General features: G+C 37.2%; 1 protein-coding gene across 1 annotated transcript in view; it reads left to right on the plus strand.

Annotated features, from left to right (window-relative positions):
* The window catches only part of LOC106057026 (transmembrane protein 196-like), a 40567-nt gene extending 24401 nt beyond the window's left edge, over positions 1-16166 (plus strand). Inside the window, exons 2-6 of the mRNA XM_013214047.2 lie at positions 4679-5042; positions 8590-8646; positions 13028-13150; positions 13761-13901; positions 14821-16166. Coding sequence (XP_013069501.1) covers positions 4893-5042; positions 8590-8646; positions 13028-13150; positions 13761-13901; positions 14821-14892 — 543 coding nt within the window. The 5' untranslated portion in view covers positions 4679-4892 and the 3' untranslated portion in view covers positions 14893-16166. The remainder of the gene's footprint in view (positions 1-4678; positions 5043-8589; positions 8647-13027; positions 13151-13760; positions 13902-14820) is intronic.
* The last annotated feature ends 3685 nt before the right edge of the window (positions 16167-19851 follow it).

A 19851-nucleotide genomic window follows, 5' to 3' on the forward strand; every position in this document is an offset into this window, starting at 1 on the left:
TGCTGTCTTCTATTCATTCTTGACTTGATCTGCTGTCTTCTGCTCATTCTTGACTTAATCTGCTGTCTTCTGTTCATTCTTGACTTTATCTGCTGTCTTCTGTTCATTCTTGAGTTCATCTGCTGTCTTCTGTTCATTTTTGACTTGATCTGCTATCTTCTGTTCATTCTTGACTTGATCTGCTGTCTTCTGTTCATTCTTGACTTGATCTGCTGTCTTCTGTTCATTCTTGACTTGATCTGCTGTCTTCTATTCATTCTTGACTTGATCTGCTGTCTTCTGTTCATTCTTGACTTGATCTGCTGTCTTCTGTTCATTCTTGACTTCATCTGCTATCTTCTGTTCATTCTTGACTTGATCTGCTGTCTTCTGTTCATTCTTGACCAGGGGCTCAACCTGTGGGTCGCGACCCCTTGAGGGGTCGATTGACGATTTGTCAGGGGTCGCCTAAGACCATCGAAAATATTGATTTTATTTTGTGTATTTTTCTATTGCTGTGTATTTGTAAGGGGGAAGGGGTCGCGGCAGAGTGGGGGATAGTAAAAAAAGGGTCGCCGAGCTTAAAAGGTTGAGAAACGCTGTTCTTGACTGTATACACACGATCTCGTCGTTATGTCTTGTCTTTCTTTGCACAAGAATATAAAGTCAAGTAGCTATAATACATAAAACACAACCATAACTTACAATTCGAAAAACATAACCTAAAGAAATACTCAGACACAAAGATAGAGGCACATTTCTTATTCCATACACTAGAACACATTTGTACAAGTTCTCCATTTTTCTTAGGGCCATTAGACAATGAACTGCGTTGCCTGAATCAGCCAGGAAAACCAACGACTTAGAAGAGTTTAAGTCATTGATTAATATGCATGAAATGCGTAGGATGTAATTATCTTCTTTTATTAAGTAACGTCTGTAATATGTAAGATAAGATATTCGACATGCAAAATATATATCCAGTAAGCAGGAAGCCGATACATATCGAATATGTTGATGGAGGGATCGAAAGATATATAATTTACTAATAATCACACGGAGAAGAGTTTGTTTACATTGACAACAAAATTTACAAAATGACTTTTACTCAACAACATAAGAAAATCTGAGGAGACCAAATATCTTTTTACTTAATGGTGGCACCAAACTTAACAACTGCAACAACAAAACTGACACTCGAGGCTTTCACAAGATTGAAGAGTTCCACATTGACAGAAATCCCAATTAGGACAGGAAGTGGTTAGTCTACTTCAATGTTGCATGTGGCAAGTGACTTCATCGTTCAAATGTTTCTGTAATCTTTGCCAAAGGATCAACCGAAGTGACTATCTTCAAATAACTTAAAATTTAAAAGAATTTTAAAAAATGAAGTACCGTCATAACGATAACTGAAAAAATCTGATGACCAATCCATTACCATTCCCAAAAAGAAACTCGATACATACATATTACATAGGCCCTATATAAAAACATCATCAGGGATCAAGTTTTAAGTATTTTTGTATTTTTCTGATAACGATTTCTAGTTGGCTTAAATTCTAAAAGGTTCAACAACTTCTAATATGTTTTAACAACCACTAGTAGGCTCAAAGTAATAATGAAAACAAAGCAGTTAGATCTAGTTAATAGATTCTTTATTTTTGAAGTAGCCTTAATATTACTACTATACATAACTATATTTTCAAGTCATAGTAATGATTACACTATTTGTATTTGGTGTGAAAATAAAGTCTTTATTCGACTACATATTGAAAGGTGAATCCAAAGTGAACAAAATGAATACCACATTGCGACAACATCAGACGCCCACCATTTTTTTTTTTTGTTCTTTTTCTTGTGTGACCTACATACCATCCTTTGGTGAACCATTCTCCCACTCCAATGTTTGATTTTGTTCTACAGCTGACATTTACTCGGAAATATCACACAAAGTGAGTGAATGATAGACATTGAGAAACAATTACCAACACAGAAACAATAGCAAGTTGCTGACATGACCAATAAATCTAAACATCCAGCAGCACTCCTCAAGATAACTGTTTGCGACAATGTTAAAAGTGCAAGAGAAAGAGATGGGAAACGATTGGTTGATCGACTACTTCGTTCTCCTGCTCTTCAATTTTGTTCAAAGGTCAAAAAATGTGTTGAAGACTTCAAAGCACTTCTTGAATTTTCGGTTTCAGCAAAATGCAAATTAAATTGCCAGCCAAATTTAATACTTTCAACGTAAATTACATTTCCAATTCACGAGCTTTCCGCCACTTGCCAGAAAATATTAACATGAAATACAATTTTAAATACTTTTTAAAGACAAATTATCCTTTATGAAGGAAGGGGGGGGTGAGGTTCAACCCTCCGTGGCAGAGGCGTAGTGAGCAAAACGTGCGTCTGGGGCAAGGTATTGGCGCCCCTCTCATTTCCCATGAACATCTCATAGAAATATAGGCTTATAAATAAAAAGTGTTTGATAATATTATAGTACACATAACCTTAGAATATAACAATACTACTAATAATAAGGCTTGTATTCGAATCCAAAGATTAATGAGGAATGCAGTACTTCCAGTGGCTACGCAACCCCAGCTGTGACCTACATATTATTCCACATCGAGAGCAAGCATAACCATATATTACCTAACAAAAATATCTACACTGATTTCTTTAGGCGCCTCTCTGCGTGTGACGCCCCTTTTCTGAAGGTGGCGTCCGGGGCATCGTGTCCCCTTGCCTTCACTCACTACGCCTCTGCTCTGAGGTCCAAATAAAAATTTATAGCAATATGGTAATTACCACACTAGCGTAGCAATACGGGGGGGGCTCCATTGATAAAGTGCAGTGAATAAAATATTTTATGGTATTAATCCTTTTAAAAAGAATATCACTATAATGCACTAATTATAAACTATGTAGTAGAGGCTGTCCTTGTTACAAATGTACCACTGTAATCTATTATGAAACGTTTGACCAGCATGAATGTATCTTTTTATAGTGTCAAGTAACAAAGTTCTTTGACCAATGACGTTGGCCTTCTTCACAAACACTGTCTGAAGAAATCCATTTTATCGCGAGGAAAAAGTTTTGTGGCTAATAACAATAATAATAAGTCTCTTAGAATTCCCACACAGTGAATGCAGACCTATTCGCATTTCCTGTTTATCTACTTTTTTCATGACAGCGCCATCTACACACCCAACAATGGCACTATTAAAAACGGTTGGGAATGGTTGCGTTCAAGCTCCGTCAAAAATGTTAGGAAATCTTCTTTTCCCTGATCAACGTATTAAAAAGCAATGAGCACCAACAATAAACAAACTTAATGTGCACAGTGTCTATTATTAAACAATAAACTTAATGTGCACAGTGTCTATTATTAAACAATAAACTTAATGTGCACAGTGTCTATTATTAAACAATAAACTTAATGTGCACAGTGTCTATTATTAAACAATAAACTTAATGTGCACAGTGTCTATTATTAAACAATAAACTTAATGTGCACAGTGTCTATTATTAAACAATAAACTTAATGTGCACAGTGTCGCTCTACACAATAGTGTAGATATTGCAGTTCACAAACTAAAAATGTAAAATATGCAAATTAAATATAACCCATTAAACAAGAAAAAACATTTAAAAAAATACATAAAAAAAGACAATATTGGTTAAGAAATCAATAATCTATTGGTAACTTCATTATGCGCCTACTCGAAGAACTCTTAAAATCCAGTCTAAATCTAGATCTAAAGATGTAGCCTAGATCTAGATCTATTTTCAATATATAGATTTCAGACGTAATATAAATTAGATTTACGTAAAATTATATGCGAAGCTTTGAAAATCTATCAACAAACTAAATTAGCAGCTTTAAATTTAATAAACAACTTTACAAAAAAAGTATTGCCACGCTAGAGATCTAGGCCTTTAAATTTAGACCTAGAAGACGATGCGCAAAATTTTCCAAAACAATGAAAATAAATTTATTAAACTATTGTAGCCTATCAGTAAAGCCTTACATTCGGAAATTCAAGAACGCAATAGTCCGTTCAAAACCGACGTAGGCCCTGGATCCAAGTCTAGTTCTGGAGTCAAATTTACATTTATTTATTTTTTAACGGTTAAACTAGAGGTTTCCCCGCGTGACCAAAAAAGTTAGTCATTCTTTTCTCAACACTTTGCATCAACTGTACATTTCTGGGAAAATCGTTTGATCTGATTGTTGACCAGCCTTTCAGGTTCTTGAATCCAGGTTCCTAAAGGTTCCATGAAGTTCTGACTTTAAAAATGTTTATAATGAGGGACATTGAGATCAAATGTACATGTATTCTAATGTGTCAAGCATTATATACATTTGTATAGGTCTTCAAAAGCGGGGAGGAGCTTCCATAACAATGTTGCCCGTTAAACCACTTCCTGTAGTGTATAGCTTAGGGCCCCCATGAAACCCACAAAAAAGGTAAAAATTACCTGATGTTATAATAAAGTACATAGGGGGAGCCCACGCAGAGTTCTCATTATACGGGCCTCATATCTGAATTAGCCTAGGGTCTAATCAAGTGTAAATCTGGTCCTTACCTCTTACATTAATATTATAGTAATGTAATAACGTACGGTAGAAACGACTCTTCTAAGATATTAAACGAGATGAAATTATGTTTGATTTTATTTTTTTCCCCCTTAGCCGCTGAAAAGATAACTGCAGCGCAAGACAATATGTGACGGAGAGAGTACTCCCCCTTTGATTTGGTGACACCAAGGCTCCGGACAGACATTGGCGCCACAAACTATAAATGTAGATTTCGTTCTTCCAGAATTTCGACACGTTTTTTTCGACCACAGAAAAATAAGTTGAACTTAAAATACAAACAAAACAGTTTGGAGTCAGCAAAGCAGCCATGTTTAAAATCGTAGAGACTTCAGTCCATGTTGTGTCTGGTTGTCACATCTTCCTGGGACTGTTGAGTGTGATCGTTGGTGTTATAAGTAGCATCAAGGCAGACGTTTGGCTGGCACATAGAGTCTCACCCATCTGGAGTGGAGGATTTGTAAGTATTACCTTGACCTATTCCTTAGTCTTTTGGGGCACCATGCTAGATTCGTCGACCGTCTTTCTCCATTCCTCTCTATCTTTTGTCTTAGTTAGAACGTCTTTCAATAGCAGGTCCGTCCATTCTGTTGTCCTCCCATGTGACTAGTGTAAGTATACAATAGTCATAAGACATAAGTATAAATAGTAACAGTAGTCATAGTAAAGTGTTGTGTTTAATTGCACCATCATGAGTGTCAAATCAAAATAAATCTTAAGACAAGAGTCATTGCCACTGACTCTCAAGCGAGGGAGTAAACATTAAATAATTGCATTATTTCTAAACTGTTAACACTTAAAATCATTACTTTTCAAAGGCAGAAGAGCGATTTTCCAAGATTCCGAATGAATTCCTTACAGCTTGTAAAAGAGTAACAATAGGATACGAATTCGTCTTTCGTTTCCAGTCAAGATTTAATAGAAGTTGTGGGGCAACAAAGTTTTGAAATCAATTATTTTGAACAGATTTCTTCTTATTAAGTTAGATGTCCCCAGACTAAAACACGAGTTCATTGAGCTTCACTTGAGCTAGTCTGACACATCGACTAGTGACTTGGACGCTTCATTTCACTTGAGCTAGTCTGACACATCGACTAGTGACTTGGACGCTTCATTTCACTTGAGCTAGTCTGACACATCGACTAGTGACTTGGACGCTTCATTTCACTTGAGCTAGTCTGACACATCGACTAGTGACTTGGACGCTTCATTTCACTTGAGCTAGTCTGACACATCGACTAGTGACTTGGACGCTTCATTTCACTTGAGCTAGTCTGACACATCGACTAGTGACTTGGACGCTTCATTTCACTTGAGCTAGTCTGACACATCGACTAGTGACTTGGACGCTTCATTTCACTTGAGCTAGTCTGACACATCGACTAGTGACTTGGACGCTTCATTTCACTTGAGCTAGTCTGACACATCGACTAGTGACTTGGACGCTTCATTTCACTTGAGCTAGTCTGACACATCGACTAGTGACTTGGACGCTTCATTTCACTTGAGCTAGTCTGACACATCGACTAGTGACTTGGACGCTTCATTTCACTTGAGCTAGTCTGACACATCGACTAGTGACTTGGACGCTTCATTTCACTTGAGCTAGTCTGACACATCGACTAGTGACTTGGACGCTTCATTTCACTTGAGCTAGTCTGACACATCGACTAGTGACTTGGACGCTTCATTTCACTTGAGCTAGTCTGACACATCGACTAGTGACTTGGACGCTTCATTTCACTTGAGCTAGTCTGACACATCGACTAGTGACTTGGACGCTTCATTTCACTTGAGCTAGTCTGACACATCGACTAGTGACTTGGACGCTTCATTTCACTTGAGCTAGTCTGACACATCGACTAGTGACTTGGACGCTTCATTTCACTTGAGCTAGTCTGACACATCGACTAGTGACTTGGACGCTTCATTTCACTTGAGCTAGTCTGACACATCGACTAGTGACTTGGACGCTTCATTTCACTTGAGCTAGTCTGACACATCGACTAGTGACTTGGACGCTTCATTTCACTTGAGCTAGTCTGACACATCGACTAGTGACTTGGACGCTTCATTTCACTTGAGCTAGTCTGACACATCGACTAGTGACTTGGACGCTTCATTTCACTTGAGCTAGTCTGACACATCGACTAGTGACTTGGACGCTTCATTTCACTTGAGCTAGTCTGACACATCGACTAGTGACTTGGACGCTTCATTTCACTTGAGCTAGTCTGACACAAAGACTCGGCTAGTGACTTGGACGCTTCATTTCACTTGAGCTAGTCTGACACAAAGACTCGGCTAGTGACTTGGACGCTTCATTTCACTTGAGCTAGTCTGACACATCGGCTAGTGACTTGGACGCTTCATTTCACTTGAGCTAGTCTGACACATCGGCTAGTGCCTTGGACGCTTCATTTCACTTGAGCTAGTCTGACACATCGGCTAGTGACTTGGACGCTTCATTTCACTTGAGCTAGTCTGACACAAAGACTCGGCTAGTGACTTGGACGCTTCATTTCACTTGAGCTAGTCTGACACAAAGACTCGGCTAGTGACTTGGACGCTTCATTTCACTTGAGCTAGTCTGACACAAAGACTCGGCTAGTGACTTGGACGCTTCATTTCACTTGAGCTAGTCTGACACAAAGACTCGGCTAGTGACTTGGACGCTTCATTTCACTTGAGCTAGTCTGACACAAAGACTCGGCTAGTGACTTGGACGCTTCATTTCACTTGAGCTAGTCCGACACAAAGACTCGGCTAGTGACTTGGACGCTTCATTTCACTTGAGCTAGTCTGACACAAAGACTCGGCTAGTGACTTGGACGCTTCATTTCACTTGAGCTAGTCTGACACAAAGACTCGGCTAGTGACTTGGACGCTTCATTTCACTTGAGCTAGTCTGACACAAAGACTCGGCTAGTGACTTGGACGCTTCATTTCACTTGAGCTAATCTGACACAAAGACTCGACTAGTGCCTTGGACGCTTCATTTCACTTGAGCTAGTCCGACACAAAGACTCGACTAGTGCCTTGGACGCGTCAACAGGTTATGTAATAATACTTTCTTGCCAGAGTTCAGTTCCTTAAATATATTTAGAAATCTCGACTTAAATAGTTGACAAAGCCTTTCAATCTCCCTCGAGAACACTAAAACCACGTGTCCATGTTTGAGCCACATACACACGAAATGATTGTTTGTATTCAACGTCTTCAACAGGGGCGTGGAGGAAATAGTTTGAATGGTGGCTTAGAAACTAAAGCAAATATCATTTTGTACTTTTCAACATTCAAATATTGGCTCTATAAAAAGTTAGTGAGACAAAATTACGAATAACGAAACGTTTTGGGGAATACTAACCCCGTCTGATTCGATCATGAAAAGGGCTTTAGTTTGTCTAGGTACACGGTAAGTCATGACTTGTTAATCTTGTATATATTTTTTCCTCCGCTATTTAACTATTTAATGAGATTTGTTGTTGGGGTTGTATACGTAAAGACTCCTCTATTCAAAGCACATTTTACATTGATATATTTTTTGTATTAGAGTCACTTTGTATTTAATGTCGAAGACTTGACATTCTCTAGCACTAGCTCTGTGTTTTATATAAATAATAATTGTTACAACAAAGTCAATCAGAAACAAGGAAAGCGATCACTGATTTAGTGCCCTGATATACTCTATAATCTACATCAAAACATTCTTGTATTGAAAAAAAAACAACAACTAATCTAATTTTCAGAACAAGCTTATATACACAATAATGGACAAGCACGCAACAACACACATACATGAGTACCAACACATAAACACATACATGAGTACCAACACATAAACACATACATGAGTACCAACACATAAACACATACATGAGTACCAACACATAAACACATACATGAGTACCAACACATAAACACATACATGAGTACCAACTCATAGAAACATACATTTTTGTGGTGATCGTGATTGACCTCTCACACATTTTGTCTCTTGGTTTCAGTTCCTGGTGGCTGGTATTCTAGGAATATGGTGTGCCCGGAGAAAGTCATCGTATGTGGTAAGATTGTTACACAGATAACACACAGGAATACGTTGTCTATAACACAACGTTGACAAAAACAAAAAACAATAGCTTGCTTTCAGTTTCAACAAGAAAAGAAATACTTTACTAAAAACAAAGCTTATATGAAGTGTAATTGTATCAATTAGTTTGGATCAGTCATGTAATTAAATTTATAATAGATCTAGACTAAGAACAATAAATATGTGCGATTAGTACTATTTTTACCAATTGTTTTTGTTTAGCGCAATTTCATGCATTTAGCTTTCTCAACGCGCTATGATCCTATCACTTTCTCAGTGCGCTATGATCCTATCACTTTCTCACTGCGCTATGATCCTATCACTTTCTCAACGCGCTATGATCCTATCACTTTCTCAGTGCGCTATGATCCTATCACTTTCTCACTGCGCTATGATCCTATCACTTTCTCACTGCGCTATGATCCTATCACTTTCTCACTGCGCTATGATCCTATCACTTTCTCACTGCGCTATGATCCTATCACTTTCTCACTGCGCTATGATCCTATCACTTTCTCACTGCGCTATGATCCCATTACTTTCTCAACGCGCTATGATCCTATCACTTTCTCACTGCGCTATGATCCTATCACTTTCTCACTGCGCTATGATCCTATCACTTTCTCACTGCGCTATGATCCTATCACTTTCTCACTGCGCTATGATCTTATCACTTTCTCACTGCGCTACGATCCTATCACTTTCTCACTGCGCTATGATCCTATCACTTTCTCACTGCGCTATGATCCTATCACTTTCTCACTGCGCTACGATCCTATCACTTTCTCATTGCGCTATGATCCTATCACTTTCTCACTGCGCTATGATCCTATCACTTTCTCAGTGCGCTATGATCCTATCACTTTCTCAATACGCTATGATCCTATCACTTTCTCAGTGCGCTATGATCTTATCACTTTCTCACTGCGCTATGATCCTATCACTTTCTCACTGCGCTATGATCCTATCACTTTCTCAGTGCGCTATGATCCTATCACTTTCTCAATACGCTATGATCCTATCACTTTCTCACTGCGCTATGATCCTATCACTTTCTCACTGCGCTACGATCCTATCACTTTCTCACTGCGCTATGATCCTATCACTTTCTCACTGCGCTACGATCCTATCACTTTCTCACTGCGCTATGATCCTATCACTTTCTCACTGCGCTATGATCTTATCACTTTCTCATTGCGCTATGATCCTATCACTTTCTCACTGCGCTATGATCTTATCACTTTCTCTATGTGCTATGATCTTATCACTTTCTCAGTGCGCTATGATCTTATCACTTTCTCTATGTGCTATGATCTTATCACTTTCTCAGTACGCTATGATCTTATCACTTTCTCAGTGCGCTATGATCTTATCACTTTCTCACTGCGCTATGATCCTATCACTTTCTCAACGCGCTATGATCCTATCACTTTCTCACTGCGCTATGATCCTATCACTTTCTCACTGCGCTATGATCCTATCACTTTCTCACTGCGCTATGATCCTATCACTTTCTCACTGCGCTATGATCCTATCACTTTCTCATTGCGCTATGATCCCATTACTTTCTCAACGCGCTATGATCCTATCACTTTCTCAACGCGCTATGATCCTATCACTTTCTCACTGCGCTATGATCCTATCACTTTCTCACTGCGCTATGATCCTATCACTTTCTCACTGCGCTATGATCCTATCACTTTCTCACTGCGCTATGATCCTATCACTTTCTCACTGCGCTATGATCCTATCACTTTCTCACTGCGCTATGATCCTATCACTTTCTCACTGCGCTATGATCCTATCACTTTCTCACTGCGCTATGATCCTATCACTTTCTCACTGCGCTATGATCCTATCACTTTCTCAACGCGCTATGATCCTATCACTTTCTCACTGCGCTATGATCCTATCACTTTCTCACTGCGCTATGATCCTATCACTTTCTCAACGCGCTATGATCCTATCACTTTCTCACTGCGCTATGATCCTATCACTTTCTCAACGCGCTATGATCCTATCACTTTCTCAACGCGCTATGATCCTATCACTTTCTCACTGCGCTATGATCCTATCACTTTCTCACTGCGCTATGATCCTATCACTTTCTCAACGCGCTATGATCCTATCACTTTCTCAACGCGCTATGATCCTATCACTTTCTCAACGCGCTATGATCCTATCACTTTCTCAACGCGCTATGATCTTATCACTTTCTCACTGCGCTATGATCCTATCACTTTCTCAATGCGCTATGATCCTATCACTTTCTCAACGCGTTATGATCCTATCACTTTCTCAATGCGCTATGATCCTATCACTTTCTCACTGCGCTATGATCCTATCACTTTCTCAACGCGCTATGATCCTATCACTTTCTCAACGCGCTATGATCCTATCACTTTTTCACTGCGCTATGATCCTATCACTTTTTCACTGCGCTATGATCCTATCACTTTCTCACTGCTCTATGATCCTATCACTTTCTCACTGCGTTATGATCCTATCACTTTCTCACTGCTCTATGATCCTATCACTTTCTCACTGCGCTATGATCCTATCACTTTCTCAACGCGCTATGATCCCATTACTTTCTCAACGCGCTATGATCCCATTACTTTCTCAACGCGCTATGATCCTATCACTTTCTCACTGCGCTATGATCCTATCACTTTCTCACTGCGCTCTAATCCTATCACTTTCTCAATAGGTGACATAAACCATTCAACAGGTGACATAGACCATTCAATAGGTGACATAAACCATTCAATAGGTGACAAACCATTCAATAGGGGACAAACCATTCAATAGGTGACATACACCATTCAATAGGTGACAAACCATTCAATAGGTGACAAACCATTCAATAGGTGACATACACCATACAATAGGTGACATACACCATTCAATAGGTGACAAACCATTCAATAGGTGACATACACCATTCAATAGGTGACATACACCTTTCAATAGGTGACAAACCATTCAATAGGTGACATACACCATTCAACAGGGGACATAAACCATTCAACAGGTGACATACACCATTCAATAGGGGACATAAACCATTCAATAGGTGACATACACCATTCAATAGGTGACATACACCATTCAATAGGGGACATACACCATTCAATAGGGGACATAAACCATTCAACAGGTGACATACACCATTCAACAGGTGACATACACCATTCAATAGGTGACATAAACCATTCAATAGGTGACATACACCATTCAATAGGTGACAAACCATTCAATAGGTGACATACACCATTCAATAGGGGACATAAACCATTCAATAGGTGACATACACCATTCAATAGGTGACATACACTATTCAATAGGCGACATACAACATTCAATAGGTGACATACACCATTCAATAGGTGACATACAACATTCAATAGGTGACAAACCATTCAATAGGTGACAAACCATTCAATAGGTGACATACAACATTCAATAGGTGACATACAACATTCAATAGGTGACAAACCATTCAATAGGTGACATACACCATTCAATAGGTGACATACACCATTCAACAGGTGACATACACCATTCAATAGGTGACATACACCATTCAATAGGTGACAAACCATTCAATAGGTGACATACACCATTCAATAGGTGACATACAACATACATGGTATAAAACCTTCAGCATGTTACATAACCAAACAACATACAACAAAAACATGTGACATATAGCATTTGATGTATTCAGAGGCGGCGCTGGGGCTGAATGGTAAAGCGCTTGGCTTCCAAACCAAGGAGTCTCAGGTTCTAAGCAAAGTCTGGCAATTTGGACTTTGTGATTTTTAGGACGCCCCTGTATCCACCAATATTTAATGCATACCCGACATTATTTTAGGAAAGTAAAGATGGTTGATCATTGTGCTGGCCACATGATAGCTTCGTTAACCGTCAGTCCCTATATTACGTCGGAAATGACTTTTTATGACCATCTGCCCTGTACATCACAAGATAGGAAATGGAAACTTTACTCCTTTCTTTGTTTGGAAAAAGTGTTTTCGCTGGGTTTTTTTTTTAGGGGAGGGGAGAGATATCATGAGGAGCTGTCGCACCAAGCATCCTATACTTTAGCTATACCACCATTTAGTATACAACTTGAAACATGTGACATATAGCACATGGCATACTGCACACAACTTATGAAAAACTTTTGACTAAAACTTTTCAACATTTAGCGTAAACATTTTTATTGAATATTCAGTAGTTGACTTCTTCTTGTTGTTTACAATGATTAGGTAAAGATTGTTTGATGTAGGACATGCGGTGTTCAATGACTTGATCCGGTCAAATGATAACTTTTAAACACTCTATGACAGATCATGTGTTTCACAGCCTTCTCTGTCGTATCCATGGTAGTAGCGGTGGTCAGCATTCAACTGTTGAGGGTTGGTTTGGTCAACTACACGACAGATGGACACACGTTTCAAAAAGAAAAACAGGTAGGTCTCATCAATGTGCACTTTTTTTTTGTTGTAATCTGGTCAATATATACAAACATTTGTTTAAAAAATCTAAACGCGACGGACGGACAGACAGACCACACAAAACTAATAGCATCTATTCCCTTTTCGGGGGCCGCTAAAAAGACAAAACTCAAAATGATGTTGATTGTGAAATAAACAGAATTGAAGGGAAGATTCTAAATGATGTTGTGCTTCAATGAACAAGGCAAGATATCGATGGCGGCTCTTGTAGTTTGAAACAAGATTCGAAAAGGCGTTGAGATGGACAGAGCTTCTACCACTTCATAGCTGGATCTTATTTTTAATTAAAAGGAAAGAAATTTCTGGCTTTAGGATTTTTTTTGTAATAAAACTTTAGGGTTCAAGCAGACATAAAGAAAATTTCTGATTCGATTCGGGAATAGAATTATTTACTTTTGATACTAAACTCATTTTTTTAATGCCATTATTTATTTAGTGAAATAGTTTTGATTAGGGCTTTAAACATTTGACTGTTTCAAACATAGTATGTCATTATTTATTTAGTGAAATAGTTTTGATTAGGGCTTTAAACATTTGACTGTTTCAAACATTTCATTATTTCCAGGATGTTCTGATCTACTTATCTTTAGCTGCAGCTGGTACTGAGATACTTGTGTGCATGGCGGCCATCATTCTTAGCTGCAGGATAGCTCGTGTGGCTAAAGAGGAGCTGAGCAAACAGAGGGATGGCATGTTTTATGTTAAGGTACATTAATTAGACTCTACACAGCTCAGATGTGTAGTATATTGTGATGAAGAGATGACATTTTATTTAAAGCTACATTAATTAGACTCTACACCTCTCAGATGTGTAGTATATTGTGATGAAGAGATGACATTTTATTTAAAGCTACATTAATTAGACTCTACACCGCTCAGATGTGTAGTATATTGTGATGAAGAGATGACATTTTATTTAAAGCTACATTAATTAGACTCTACACCGCTCAGATGTGTAGTATATTGTGATGAAGAGATGACATTTTATTTAAAGCTACATTAATTAGACTACAGCTCCACATTCCAAACCCCTAAGGTGATCTTATGAGTTTGGTAATAAAATGATTGAATGGAATATGTGCTAGGTTTACCAAGTTACTTTACGTGCCTGCCTCTGAAGTTAATACTTAGTCACTGCATGCTCTGATTGTTTTATGCCTCCAATAAGGGCCGGATTTGTGGGAGCGCAGGTGGAGCTATCTGCCAAGGGGGACTCCACAAGAGGGGGGGGGGCCCACAATAGAGATAAGAAAATATTTACTTAGTATTAAAAATGATTTACTCCGGGAGCTAGATATCAGAGAAATCACTAATGACTTTTCATGGAAAAAAATGTGTTAAGTTTTATTTTTAATTTAGTTTTTAATTAATTGTATTTAACTTAACCAATTAAAACATTCTTTTGTTGATATGATTTTATGTGTCTGCAATGCATTTGAAAAAACTTGACGGAAATTTTTTAAATTTTTTTTTTATTCTGAAAATAATCTGAGGCTTATGCTTCTTCTTTGTGCCAGGACCTCCAGACCTCCAACTCTGACCCTGTCTCTAATACCTTAAATTATAAGCCTTTCATCTGCCTGTCATTACATACGACTGATGCTTGACTTTGTTTTGATCATTAGGTGCTGGGTCAGAAGGACATTGTTGTGGTCACTAAGCCTGTAGATGACAATGATGAACTCACTGCTGTTTGACTCAAATGATAGAACTGGGACAATTTGAAAGGAGCAATGCAACAAAGGGGTACAACTCACCATAATAAATTAATAAGAATCAACGTCTCAGAATTAACTTTCTTGGTTAATGTACCTTTGAAATTGTTTTGTATAATCTTAATGACAAGTATTTTGTGAAAACTGCGACATTTGTGTGAGTAGATCAAGTGAACATGTTTATCGTAATGAACATGTCATTTTTTGGTCTTTTTTTTTTTACATAGTCAAATATGAATTTATGGTTTGAATGTACATTGTTTTCTCTATTTCATATATTTAAATTTGACAATGTAAGGGTTTTTAATAATTTGGTAATAAAAGTTACATACCACTCACTGTATTCTATATGATGTAACTTTGTAGTCCTCGATACTCTGTAGTCCAAAAGTGACATATTATAGTGTACTATAAGATATAGCCAATATCCATCAATACCATAAGACTATGCACATTGTTTGTTCTGTAAGTTGGCGATGTCCCTACAAATAAAGGCACACTTAGTGTGGCATAGTTCAAAACTAAATACAGTTTACTATCTTGAAGTTATTCGAACCGTTGATTTTAATTTAAAGCTTGTTCTGGCTTTACTGATGCCACCAGCGGTAACTTATCAAGAGACAATCTTATTAATGATAGTCTAATCGAAATGTTCTTCATATTTCTAAATGTGTGAATCCCTATTCTAGTAAGTATACCAGAGGTTCATAGTTAAACCATTATAGAAAAAGAGTAAAGCTTACACTAACAAATAATGGCTGGAATAGCTAAAAATATTTTCCGGGGAAAAATTCATGAGGAAGATAAGGAGGGGGAGGGGTTACTCAAAAAAAATATTTACAGGGAGAGAACTTAGAATGATAAAGTCTCGATTAGATTATTTTAAAGACAACGGTAGTTGAGGATAGGTAGCAGTGGCAATAAGAATATAGAGAATAACTTCTGCTACTAGCTAGAGTTACTATGTGTGTGTGTTCATTTATGTGGTACTGTTTGGGAGTAGTTGTGTGAACATTTCCGTTACGAGTAGATTTATTGTCAAGGCGCATTACTCTGTATGGCCCAACTAACAACCTTGTTCCACATCTGTAATATCACGTTTCAAATCATGTTTGGTACATTAATCAATGTGTAATTGAAGCATTTCAGTCGATGTAAAATTACAACTCAAGATTTATTTGGAAAATTTTATTCTGAAGATAAAATGAGCTGTGATATACAAATGAGGTTTCAGCAATAAATTTTGTTTTCAATTAGCAGCTATCGAGTTAGTTTGTGAATGAATATATTAGTTTATCAGTCCTTGAGTTCTCTAAAACAATTGAGTTTAAAAAAATGTTTTAGCTTGCAAAGGATTGAATAAAGCTTTCGTTTGTTGAGACAGAATCTAGTGCTAATTAGGTAGAGAATTGACTATGGATTTCATAAACGTGTTATTTCTAACGATATTAATATACATTGTAACTCTAACATTTTAAAAACAAATCTCTCAATAAACAAACATTAAAGACGACATATTGTGACTTCTAAGCTGAAAGTCCACCCGCCCCCCTCCAACCAAGTGAATTTTGTCGTGCTCAGGCAGAGCTATAATCATAAGAGAACAATTGAGTCGTCTGATTCAAAGCCAATGACTGGGGGCTATAGAAATACAAGGGAGACAATTGAGCCATCCGATTCTAAGCCAATGACTGGGGCTATAGAAATACAAGGGAGATAATTGAGTCGTCTGATTCTAAGCCAATGACTGGAGCTATAGAAATACAAGGGAGACAATTGAGCCATCCGATTCTAAGCCAATGACTGGAGCTATAGAAATACAAGGGAGACAATTGAGTCGTCTGATTCTAAGCCAATGACTGGAGCTATAAGGGAGACCAAAAGTTGGGTTTTAGAAAGGGATGCTCGGAACAATCTATTGACATTTCTGAGACTAGCAAGTAGAAAAGAAGTAAGGACAATCACGTGATCAGCTTCAATGCCTTAGAAATGTAATTCATTAGTAGATGTAAAGCAGGAATATTGAAACAAAAAGTAATACTAGAATGTTTCTCTATTCAATACTAACCATTTGTTTCTATTGTGGAAAGTTCGATGACACAGGGTGTTGAGTGGCGGCTTATTGACACTACAGCATTACGTAGAATGGAACCATGTAGACAAATACAAATGAGCAAGAAATGTGCAATAAATCTGTTGTGAACATTATTTTTACGCATGTGCACAAAATATGTATGATATTTTGTAAAGTACACATTCAAAGGAGATCCTAAAAAAAGATTCTATGTGTTGCATTGAAGTACACATACTTGGCATAAAACTAAACAGTTTTTTCTTGACAACAAAATGTTTAGTAGTTATGATGCAGAAAGCAAAATAGTTTATTTCAGAGGTGTAGATAGCCATGTGTGGGTGGTGCGGGCAGCAAGGGGCATCAAGTGGCGAGGGACATCAAACTAAGGATAAACCTTTTCAGTAAAATCATCACGTTATGCATACACGAACAAAGAGAAACTACTCTATTTGAAATGTTAACTAAAAATGTAATTATTTTGCTACTTTGTTAATTTCTACATTCCTTCTTAAATTAAATGTAAGCTGTAGACCAGCTTGTATCCAATGTATTTTTTTTTTATCTCTAGGGCAACGCACTTTTACACGCCCAATTTCTTCTGGGGCACACGGTACATAGATATCTAGGCTACTGTCACTTCATTGCTCAGTACGCTGTATTCATCTAGATCTAGAGCTTAAACATCTAGACTCTAGATCTAAATAATTGTCGTAGTTTAGTTTCACTTCAATATGGTTCGTTTAGTTCAGTGGTTCCCAAACTTTTTTGTCTCGTAGACCCTTTGCCATGTTTTTAAGTTTTCGGTAGACCACCCAGCATTTTTTTGAAAATTCATTAACTTCAGATGTGCTTTTCTCACTGATTACTATGCGATATATATTTATTGATGACATTCAAAGCAAAATAAAGCAAAATAAAATTTAATATGCATTACAAGAAGTAACTAAACAACAACAACAACAACAAAAAGACGCCTATTGGTGGGCAGCTTTGATAATAAAATGTCAATCTTGGGCTTCAATTTAGTTCGGGTTAACATTCTATCTTCTCGATTAGATGATGTCTGACTGATTTAAATTTGGAAAATAAGAAAATTTATCATTGTCATTGTATGCTTCATTAATTTAAACCTCACATGAAACAGTGAGATTATGCCTTCGTGTTGATCAAATTTAGGTTATCACATTGTAGTTGCAAGTTAACCTCATTCAATTTATGAAACAAGTTTGTGAAATAGACTATGTCCGATTCCCGTTTAATTTGTGTTTTAAAATAGGATCTTAGCAACCAAGAACTCAGAAAAAATAGTGTCAAATATAAGCCTTTCGAAAACTATCATACTTCAGTGTGAAGGAGCAATTGATCAAAATTTCAGGCAAAAAGCAATTCTTTATGAATTTCTTGATTCATAACAAAAATATAATAATACCACTACATTATCAGGCAAGTTTAACTAGTCCAGCCTTTTTAAAAAGTAAATCGTAATAACACGATAACCATTCATTGTCCAAAACTCATTTCACCATTACACCTTTGAACTGTATTGTTGCTTAGAGGAATTTTTAATGATATCAGATATAGGATTGTGTAAAACAGATTGTAAAACCTCTTCAATGGTTGGCAAAGTCAATATTTTGCCTATAGTGTGCAATTTTTTAGAGTTTGATATAAGCCTAAGTAAATATATTGTAAGACGCTCACAAACCTATTCTCTTCTATGATGTTTAATGAACATTTTTCTACTGTGGCTTAATTCTGAATTTAAAAGTTTTCAAAAGTATTTCAAATCTTAATCTATTTCTCGATGTTCCAGCTTCGATGGTTTCATAGCGACATAGCTTCAAAATTTGTTACATAAAAATAGAGAACAAATGCAATAGTTGTTCAACAAAGAAAGAATGAAGCCAAATTTTTAATAAAACTAACAATTTACGGTCAACATTTTATTTTATAGACTCGGCCATGTAAATTATTACTTTCATGTAGACACAATTAGGGTATTTAAAATAATACGTTAAAATTTTTAAATAAAAAAAAATCATTCCACTAACAGGGTTGAAATTCAAAGGATTAACTAAGGTACAAATCATGTGTGAACGAGTCAATTTCATGAATTGTCATGCTTCAATGAGATCCGCCTTCGTAGACCCCCATTAAGAGGCCATAGACCCCCAATTTATTTTTTCACTTCCTTAGACCCCTTGGAAGTCCTCGTAGACCCCTGGGGGTCTATATAGACCACTTTGGGAATTACTGATTTAGTTTCTATCATTTTGAAAAAAAAATTCTTTAAATTTTAATGACCACCAATGACAGTGATATCAATATTTGTTTTATTCAAATTATCTTTCTTTTTTTACGTGTGTGTATTTTTCTCCCCTCCCTACCTAGTTCATTGTAAGACTGTCATGGAAACAATATAATGGGCGTGACTAAAAAGTCGAGTTGGAGCGCATAGTGCTAGCTCAGATTTAGAAATTGTCATAATGTTCTTCCGTGGACGAGACAGTTAATTAAAGAAAGAATCACATCATGATATGGTAGGTAGATATGAATATTTGTCGCCACCCTCAACTATCTAATCTTCGGATCGAAATCAATCTTTAATTCTCTCTACTGCTCATGGCGACATTGAATCTCTAATTGTCTCTACTGCTCATGGAGACATTGAATCTCTAATTCTCTCTACTGCTCATTTAGACATCGAATCTCTAATTCTCTCTACTGCTTATGGAGACATCGAATCTCTAATTTGCTCTACTGCTCATGGCGACATCGACAAAAATGAATTTCGTTTGGAGAGAAATAGACTTAGACGTTTTGTCGAAATTTCCTCAGACGCCTTTGAACTTCTCAATCCTGATTGA

This window comes from Biomphalaria glabrata, chromosome 3, assembly GCF_947242115.1.
Source record: "Biomphalaria glabrata chromosome 3, xgBioGlab47.1, whole genome shotgun sequence".
Lineage (NCBI taxonomy): Eukaryota > Metazoa > Mollusca > Gastropoda > Planorbidae > Biomphalaria > Biomphalaria glabrata.